The sequence below is a fragment of the Coregonus lavaretus genome (assembly GCF_964263955.1).
Source record: "Coregonus lavaretus genome assembly, chromosome: 30".
NCBI lineage: Eukaryota > Metazoa > Chordata > Actinopteri > Salmoniformes > Salmonidae > Coregonus > Coregonus lavaretus.
In genome coordinates this window covers 14,492,667-14,502,066 of record NC_140017.1, presented here as the reverse complement: position 1 = coordinate 14,502,066, position 9,400 = coordinate 14,492,667, and the positions used below count along the sequence as shown (strand labels likewise).

At 43.5% G+C, this 9,400-nt stretch overlaps 1 protein-coding gene across 1 annotated transcript; it reads left to right on the top strand.

Moving 5' to 3' along the window:
* Positions 1–418: 418 nt before the first annotated feature.
* Positions 419–9,057, top strand: mpzl3 (myelin protein zero-like 3). The gene is made up of 6 exons (XM_084148217.1): positions 419–612; positions 2,719–2,885; positions 6,710–6,923; positions 7,505–7,661; positions 8,053–8,122; positions 8,266–9,057. Exons 1-6 carry the CDS (start codon positions 543–545, stop codon positions 8,344–8,346), a joined length of 759 nt encoding a protein of 252 aa, XP_084004343.1. The 5' UTR covers positions 419–542; the 3' UTR covers positions 8,347–9,057.
* Positions 9,058–9,400: the final 343 nt, after the last annotated feature.

Genomic DNA, 9,400 nt, shown 5'->3' with positions numbered 1-9,400 from the left:
GACATGACGAAAAGCACATTGCCAATGTAAAAATCATCAAGGCCCACTCAGGTAAGTGCAAAAGATGACGAGACTATTATTTTTGCCTGCTCAAGCTCCTCAGCGTCATTCTTGTCAGTGCTACATAAACTCATTGCTCTTTTATTGAATGTAAAAAACGCACTAGGAATCTGATATGCCAGGCCAACGATGGTTAATAAATGAAGATAGTTCACTCAGGCCGTTTACCATTGGAAAAAAAGGTACGTTTCAGTCTACTCCCATAGACAGCAATGCCTAGTCTACTTAGTTCATTGACTTTCACTGAACCAGAAAAAAACGAGTGGAAAAACTGCGAGTGGGGTGTCTCGCTTCCTCTTCCCTCTTTGGCCAGGGTGCGCAGCGTCAGCAATACTTCCTGAAACACCTGTTTTTCCAGGTAGTGCACAGCGGAGAGAGTGAGTCACACAAAAAAATGGACGACGAGTATCTGAAACGCAAAATTTGACTAGACTTGTCAATTTATTCTAACTTTTTCTAAACCCCTACCTCATTCTATTAAAATGGTTCGGCAACAACATAGGAGTATACGTTTGGACATTGTCGTGCTGCTGTATTTAATGGTTTGTTTTGGTGAGTACAACTCTTCTCATTTATCGAGCTCGTTTTCAATGTCACAGACCAACGAATTTGCGACACATATGAAACACACATTCGGATTGTGGGTGTTTTTATAGAATCCTGAATTTGTATCCTGTATAATTGTGTAGGGCTACTTTTTTTTCTTTTTATCCTACAGACTAATTCCTTATGAATTATTGTTAGAATTATTATGATTTATTATAATAAGCTACATGTTTACCTTCACATTTAACATAATATATTACTATGTATTTATACAACCTACAACATTTTCATTTGGGTACTAACGTTATGTATCCATTTGTGAATAGCCACTACCAAATAATTATACTGCATGTTCACAACAAACCAAATTGTGCCTGAGGCCTAGGTTCCTTACAACAGGAATGCAGTAGCCTGTCATGTGAAATTCATGAGACCCATGGCTTTGAATTGCTTTTTTCCTTGTTTTCAATTTCACTCACGTTTTGTTATTGAGTGTAAAGTAGCCTGCGTCCAATGCCAAGCAGCCATTATCTATAACTGATAATATTACTCTTGGGTGAGGTCTACTGACGTTGATCAGATTTATATAACTACTGGTTGGACAGTAGGAGGAGTCATTTCCTGTATGTTTGAGACATATGGGGATACATGCTATGGGCTCAATGGGTTGCCAACTTTCCCATCAACAATTAGAATGTCAACCGCTATCAAGCATCTGCTGCTCCAAAGGCTCTTCAACTTGAAATATATATATTTTTTTGATTAGCTTGTTCATTCTTGGTCCACTTTACTCCAAGGTCTATTGAAATAGCGCTGGATGTCTGCATACCCTATTAACCCTCTGATTCTGCTCTGTAATTTTATTTTATTTTAGATCACTCAAATATTTGTAGATCACAGTACTCAGACTGTCTCTGTGTCCTTAGAGAGAGAGAGTTTTTTTAGTTTATTTTTTACGTTCCTTTGAATATGTGTCCTTCACTTGTCTCTTTGGAAACGGTGTGGGAAAGCTTGAAAACATCTCTACTTGCTCCAAGGTAGAAGAATTGTAATATGTACTGTTGAAATCTGAATCTCTGAACCACATGCAGACCTACAGTATGCCGGATGTTAAATGATACGATTGCATTTCTCTGTGTGGGTTGGAGTTCACATGGAAAATACAGTATTGAATCTGTGGGGGTGGGCCTGTTTTGAAATATAACACACATAATGTAAATGTTTAGTCTTTTTTTTAACATTGCACAATGCTCATCACGAGGAATATGACTACTACTGTAGGCTGTGTCGTTAATGCCATGTTTGCTGATAGTTGATGGAAAGATCAACAGCTGTTGCTGTTTGCCTGCCAATCCAGGAAGTGGTAAAGGATCATTTTACATGTGCCACTTGTACACATACACAATTTGTTATGGAAATCATTAGAAAATCAGCTCCTCCTCAATTTCTACACATTATACAATGGGTATGCAGTATTTGTTTTCTAGGCATATTCTAGGCAGATGTGCATTGCATAGGGGCTACCTGAGAAAGTAGATTTAATACCTCAGCTATTAAATGGTTGAGATTTTAATTCATTGCTTGGAATGCTTTTGGTTGTTATGTCTGTATGCTGTCAATGCCAGACTCTCAATGTCAATTAAAAGATAACAATGTAACAAGGAGAGCAAGAGAGAGAGAGAGAGAGAGAGAGAGAGAACAAGGACACTGTTACTGCTACAACTATTATTGAGTCATCTAGTAGTCTTTCCCATGGAAAATGCATTAGATTGTGTTCATTCCAATTAATGTCAGGCAGTGTAAAGGTTTGATGTTGCCATCTGGGTACTGGGTTAATACTGGGTCAACAATGTGGGCCTTTGGGGGTACCTTTGACCTTTGACATTGTGATTATACACAATTGTAAAATAAGAACTTTAGCTTTATTTTGTTTATTTGTATTTTGTTTATGTGAACTACCTTGCTCCCAAATTATTGATATTTTGACTTCCACATTGTATTTTGTTCCCAACTGGATTTCACTAAAATATTCAGTACAATTGTCTGCCCTTCCTCCTCCTGAATCTATCTTCCTCATCTGAACACCCCCCTGCTCTGTTGTCTCCCCCACAGTGCTGTGCCATGTGTCAGCCATAACAGTGAGCTCCCCTGCAGAGGTCCATTCTGTGAGGGGCGATGCCGTCACCCTGACTTGCACCTTCACCTCCAACAGCCGAGCTACTAGCCGTATGTCAGTGGACTGGTCCTACAGGCCCCAGACCGGAGGCCCTCCGCAGGCAGTAAGTACCCACCATAGAAAATGAATCAGTATATTAAGTTGATTGTTAATAAAGCACACATTGAATGAAGAATTCTTGTGCTTTTATGTCCTGGCATGGGTACACTCAATATGGCTGCCGCCGGCCCACCCATCCCGATACGTTGACTTGAATTGTAATGCCCGTTCTAGTAAATAGATATTTATATGGTACCCTTAACCCCTGGGAATATGACCAAAAAAAATAGGCAGTTAGGGGCAGGAATCAGGATCACTCTTCCACATCTTGGTGATGTGGTAAATGTATGTTAAATGTATGCCTCGAGCTGGAAGTTACGAGTCAGGTCTCCGACCCCAAAGCTCCCCTAGATCCAATTTCCTTGTCGATACTCTGAGCGGCTGACCACGTAAGTTTTTAATTCCATTTGAAGTGGCCGATAATGTATACGCTATGTAGTTGTTGGGATATCATATCTTATAGGAGCTCTCAGCGCTAAGTTATGGCTAATGTGCTGTGGCTCCCTTAGGAGCTGTTGGTTTAGTCATTAAGATGTAGTAGTCAGGCCTGCAGCTGTGTCAGTGTTAGCAGATAGAGTGGGCTGTTACGTCACTAACACAAATTCTTTATCCTAGGGGTGTGTCTGCTTGACTGTATAAGAATAGCTGGGGTTGGTCAATACCAGAGTATAGTGGAAACCAACAAGATCCTTGGTTTCATTCCTTCATTTACTTGAACAAGTTTGTTCTGTGCAACTATAGACACATAGTGAAACGTGCAGAACTTTTCGCTGCATAGCCCAACAGAGCTAGCCAACACAACAGAGCTAGCCAACACAACAGAGCTAGAGAGTGAATTTGTCTCTCATGGCATATTTGTTTCCATCCAATTTCATTAGTGGATTCGGCCACTTATTGCCACAATCATATATCAAAAGGAACAGTGAATAAGCATTTGAAAACTAAATCATAAATATAATTTACCAGTCAAGGCTTGAGAACTATGAATTGGTGGTGTGCTTCAGTCTCCCTGCATAATTATCAATATCTTGATGAGAATTCATTTTCAGGACTGAAAGACAGCTCTAAATGGCTAATGACTCAATCATATATCAGTAGTAACGTATAGCGATGGAGGACTTGGATGGCTTGTGAGTACACCACATCAGTCACTGGCTTCATCAATAAGTGCATTGATGATGTCGTCCCCACAGTGACCGTACGTACATACCCCAACCAGAAGCCATGGATTACAGGAAACATCCGCACTGAGCTAAAGGGTAGAGCTGCCGCTTTCAAGGAGCGGGACTCTAACCCGGACGCTTATAAGAAATCCCGCTATGCCCTCCGACGAACCATCAAACAGGCAAAGAGTCAATACAGGACTAAGATTGAATCATACTACACCGGCTCTGACGCTCGTCGGATGTGGCAGGGCTTGAAAACTATTACAGACTACAAAGGGAAGCACAGCCGCGAGCTGCCCAGTGACACAAGACTTCCAGATGAGCTAAACCACTTCTACGCTCGCTTCAAGGCAAGCAACACTGAAGCATGCATGAGAGCACCAGCTGTTCCGGATGACTATGTGATCACGCTCTCCGTAGCCGATGTAAGTAAGACTTTTAAGCAGGTCAACATTCACAAGGCCGCAGGGCCAGACGGATTACCAGGACATGTACTCCAAGCATGTGCTGACCAACTGGCAAGTATCTTCACTGACATTTTCAACATGTCCCTGACTGAGTCTGTAATACCAACATGTTTCAAGCAGACCACCATAGTCCCAGTGCCCAAGGACACTAAGATAACCTGCCTAAATGACTACCGACCCGTAGCACTGACGTCTGTAGCCATGAAGTGCTTTGAAAGGCTGGTCATGGCTCACATCAACACCATTATCCCAGAAACGCTAGACCCACTCCAATTTGCATACCGCCCCAACAGATCCACAGATGATGCAATCTCTATTGCAGTCCACACAGCCTTTTCCCACCTGGACAAGAGGAACACCTACGTGAGAATGCTATTCATTGACTACAGCTCAGCATTCAACACCATAGTGCCCTCAAAGCTCATCACTAAGCTAAGGATCCTGGGACTAAACACCTCCCTCTGCAACTGGATCATGGACTTCCTGACGGGTCGCACCCAGGTGGTAAGGGTAGGTAACAACACATCTGCCACACTGATCCTCAACACGGGGCCCCTCAGGGATGCGTGCTCAGTCCCCTCCTGTACTCCCTGTTCACCCATGACTGCATGGCCAAGCACAACTCCAACACCATCATTAAGTTTGCCAACGACACAACAGTGGTAGGCCTGATCACCGACAACGATGAGACAGCCTATAGGGAGGAGGTCAGAGAACTGGCCGTGTGGTGCCAGGATAACAACCTCTCCCTCAACGTGACCAAGACAAAGGAGATGATTGTGGACTACAGGAAAAAAAGGAGGGCCGAACACGCCTCCATTCTCATCGACGGGGCTGTAGTAGAACAGGTTGAGAGCTTCAAGTTCCTTGGTGTCCACATCACCAACAAACTATCATGGTCCAAACACACCAAGACAGTCGTGAAGAGGGCACGACAAAGCCTATTCCCCCTCAGGAGACTGAAAAGATTTGGCATGGGTCCTCAGATCCTCAAAAAATTCTACAGCTGCACCATCGAGAGCATCCTGACTGGTTGCATCACCGCCTGGTATGGCAACTGTTCGGCCTCCGACCGCAAGGCACTACAGAGGGTAGTGCGTACGGCCCAGTACCTCACTGGGGCCAAGCTTCCTGCCATCCAGGACCTCTAAACCAGGCGGTGTCAGAGGAAGGCCCTCATAATTGTCAAAGACTCCAGCCACCCTAGTCATAGACTGTTCTCTCTGCTACCGCACGGCAAGCGGTACCGGAGTGCCAAGTCTAGGTCCAAAAGACTTCTCAACAGCTTCTACCCCCAAGCCATAAGACTCCTGAACAGCTAATCATGGCTACCCGGACTATTTGCTTGTATAAGACATGAGCAAATCAATACAATATTAATTTAAATATAATTGCCCATGATCCATCAGGTTTTTATTTGGTGAGTCAGTACCGTTACGGTAACCACAAAGCTTTTAACCACACCCTAACATTGCACCCTGAGAGCCGGTTTCCCGGACCCAGATTATTCCAGAATTGAAAATCATCGTCAATGGAAAATCTCCATTGAAAGTGAGTTTTAGTCCAGGACAAGCTTTAATCTGGGTCTGGCTCTGAATGTTTCATAGGAACTTGGCTGTGTATAATCTCCATTTGGCTAGGTGTAACCTGTCTGAGGTAGGCCTAAGCATTTGTCTGGGTTGACTGGGTGCAGTGATAAGATTTACTGCGCTGTCAGTATCAGCCCTCTCAGCTCAATGGCTGTCTGAACTGAAGTGCCTCCAGGAGAGCCCAGCCCATACAGAGCTATAAAACAATATAACTGTTAAGCACCATTGATTGTTAACAGGCCTGCCGTGTGTTCGTCTTTGTGTATATTTTCCTATGCCGTTTATTCCCTATGTGTAGTTTGTTTTCTTCAATGTGGCTCTTTGACACTTCTTATTGTCTATTTGTCTGTGTATTACGGTCTGATGAGTACAACCCTATTTTAGCTTCAACTTTATTCAAACCCCTATTCGAAACCAGTCCCAGTCTTCTATCCCCCCATCCCCCCCCTTACTTTTCGAAACACGGTAATGGTTAGTGTGATTGATGCAGTATTTCTGTTGTCTGTGTCTTGTAAAGTGGCTCTGTAGTTGCCAAGGTCTGAGTAACACTGTCCTAACCCTATGCCCAGAGCCGTCACAATCTCTCCTCTTCTCTTTGTTCCTCAGTTCTTCCACTTCTCCTCTCTGGCGTTCCATCCGCAAGATGGCCAGTTTAACGGGCGTGTGAAGTGGCTGGGCAGCCCGGCCCGGGGCGAGGCCTCCATCCAGCTCCTCAACGCCTCCCTCAGCGACAACGGCACCTACACCTGCTCCGTCAGGAACCCACCCGACGTCCACGGATCCCCTACCTCACAGACCGTCCTCACTGTGATGCCCAAAGGTGAGGCAATTCCTCAGAGAAATTGATATTTAGGGCCATGCATTGATGTTAATGGGACATTTGAGCACATTTTCCAGTAAGAAAAAGTCAGGATTTTGCCCTTAATTGAGAGGCAGGAGTTTAGGATGTGTTAGTAAAGGTGATTGTGGGTTCACCCTATTGACCTTAGGAATGATGACGTGTAGAACATGACTGTGTGGGAATTGGGGAGATTTACTTCTCATTGGGCAGTAAAACCTACTACCTCCTGTTCAATACTGGTATAGTCGGGCGCATATTTATTGGTGCCTTTTCAAAGACTTATACAGTAGATTTAGGTACATGTGCTCTACAGATTGAGTCATATTTTTCACAAAGCTAAAACAATCCCTCTTTTAAAAGCTTTTGAGCACAGGGTGCAGATTCATTTGACAGGTTTATTAAAGCAATTGTACACGAGAGGGCGTGTTAAATTACTTTTTTAGCACGGCTGTGCTAGGTACGAGGCAGATCTCGTACCTAAAGAGATCATGGAATCTTTACCGTCTCCTGTTTGTGCTGATATTGAGTGTGTATGTAATTATGAGGAACCCTCTCCACAGTGCCCGCGGTTCGCTTTTCGGACGTGGCGGTGCTTTTAGCCTTCATCCTGCTTCCTTCCACAATTATCACGCTGGCTCTGCTGGCTCGCATGTGCTGCCCTCCGAAGGACAAGAGCCAGGTCCAGGGCTACCACTCCCCCATTGAGGTCACACACGGGTGAGTGCATTTACTCCTCAATCAGCGCACCAGTTCTTCAGGGCCTCCTAGACATATGGACATATGGCTTTAAAGAAGTGATGGTTTCTGGTGAAGGGAGCCCCCATCCCTTACTTGCTGAATGGACATTATGGCTTTTTCTCAATAAATCTTTCCTTGATTCCTTGCGTCCTCTCTCCTCGCCTCCTTCTCAAAATGCGTTGGAGAAGAGAGTCCAAGGGGAGGGGCAGTGGACCTTCTCCTTCAATACGATTGAGAAGGAGCTGAGCAGAGAGGATGCAAGGAGAGAGGTGTTGAGGAAAGATGAATTGAGAAATGGCCTTGAGCCAATATAGCAAATTACTAATGCAATTTGATTTAACCAATTTGAACTCTACCATCTTTGTGACAGAGAGGAGCCTGGCTTCAAGCAGATCCACCACAAGGAGAAAAACATGACATGCTGCGACCTATATTTGCTGGTATGGCACTTTTTTGCTCATGAATTACTTAGGGGCACATGTCTCGCCCGATCAATTTCATACTCTAAATTTTACATGTAGTCTACGTCTGACAATATGAGATGTCTATAAAATATTGATGTTACCCCAATTCCTGTCCCTAGGATTCCGACGATGAGGATTACTACACCCACAAACCGAGGCCTCCGGCTCAGGGAGAGACCATGGCCGAGTCTCAGTGCTAGACACCCCTGGTGGCGTTGCTCTATAAGGACAGCGGCCCCCTCCGTGCCTTGCCAATGGGAGGGGTTGGCCGGAATTCTCGCTTACACTGTTTGTTAAAAATGCCAAGATTCCTGGACTTGGTTCTGTGGAAGGGGCAGTCTCACACGTCATTATCCACACACACACACACACCCACACACACTCACACACTCCTCCCTTCTCTCATGGCTTGTCCACAGCTGATTCTACTGGTAGGATAGACATGGATCCGGTGCCTGACACACGGACACACACACGTACGTTTAGCACTATACTCTAAACATTTCTGGATCGATTTTCTTATTATGAAGGAGATGCGTATATTACTAAGTTATTGTCTGCCTTATAACTTTTGTAATTTAGAATCATTGTTTTTGTACAGCTGTTATGCAAGTTTTTGTTGAACTATCGATCTTTATGGAATCTATTGCTAGAATTCTAGACAGTCTTTACCTGTGGCTACATCTGCTTCATTGAGTCAAATTAATATTATTTTAAACATATCTTTCAGAGTTAGTGTTACATCTGAACCCGTTGGTATAACTACATTCAGGAGTGGACCAATGAGGTTGAATTAATTTACTGGATTTGATTTACATGTTGGAATTTGGATGTACAGTGTAGTGAATGTTATTGAATGCATGTATGTGTAAATTAATTTAGAATTATGCTTAATAAAATACGTAAATGTTCTTGTCCATTGGTAAAATGGTTTGTTCATTTACCATGTAAGTTGAACTACAGCACATTTTCAATAATGTTGGTCTTTAAACCTTATGTGACTTGAAATCCCCATCCATGTTGCTGATGTGAACTACACTGAACAAAAATATAAACGCAACATGTAAAGTGTTGGTCCCATGCTTCATGAGCTGAAAGTTGACAGGTGTGGCATTTCAAGAAGCTGAATAAACAGCATAATCATTACACAGGTGCACCTTGTGCTGGGGACAATAAAAGGCCACTTTAAAATGTGCAGTTTTGGGGAGTATTTCTGTCTGTAATAAAGCCCTTTTGTGGGGAAAAACTCATTCT

Bases quoted from the DNA above. Each gene is read 5' to 3' on its own strand.
- mpzl3 (XM_084148217.1), top strand. From the start codon at position 543: ATGGTTCGGCAACAACATAGGAGTATACGTTTGGACATTGTCGTGCTG. The intron at 2,886-6,709 runs GTAAGTACCCAC...TTTGTTCCTCAG, and splicing joins CCGGAGGCCCTCCGCAGGCA to TTCTTCCACTTCTCCTCTCT. The intron at 8,123-8,265 runs GTATGGCACTTT...TCCTGTCCCTAG, and splicing joins GCTGCGACCTATATTTGCTG to GATTCCGACGATGAGGATTA.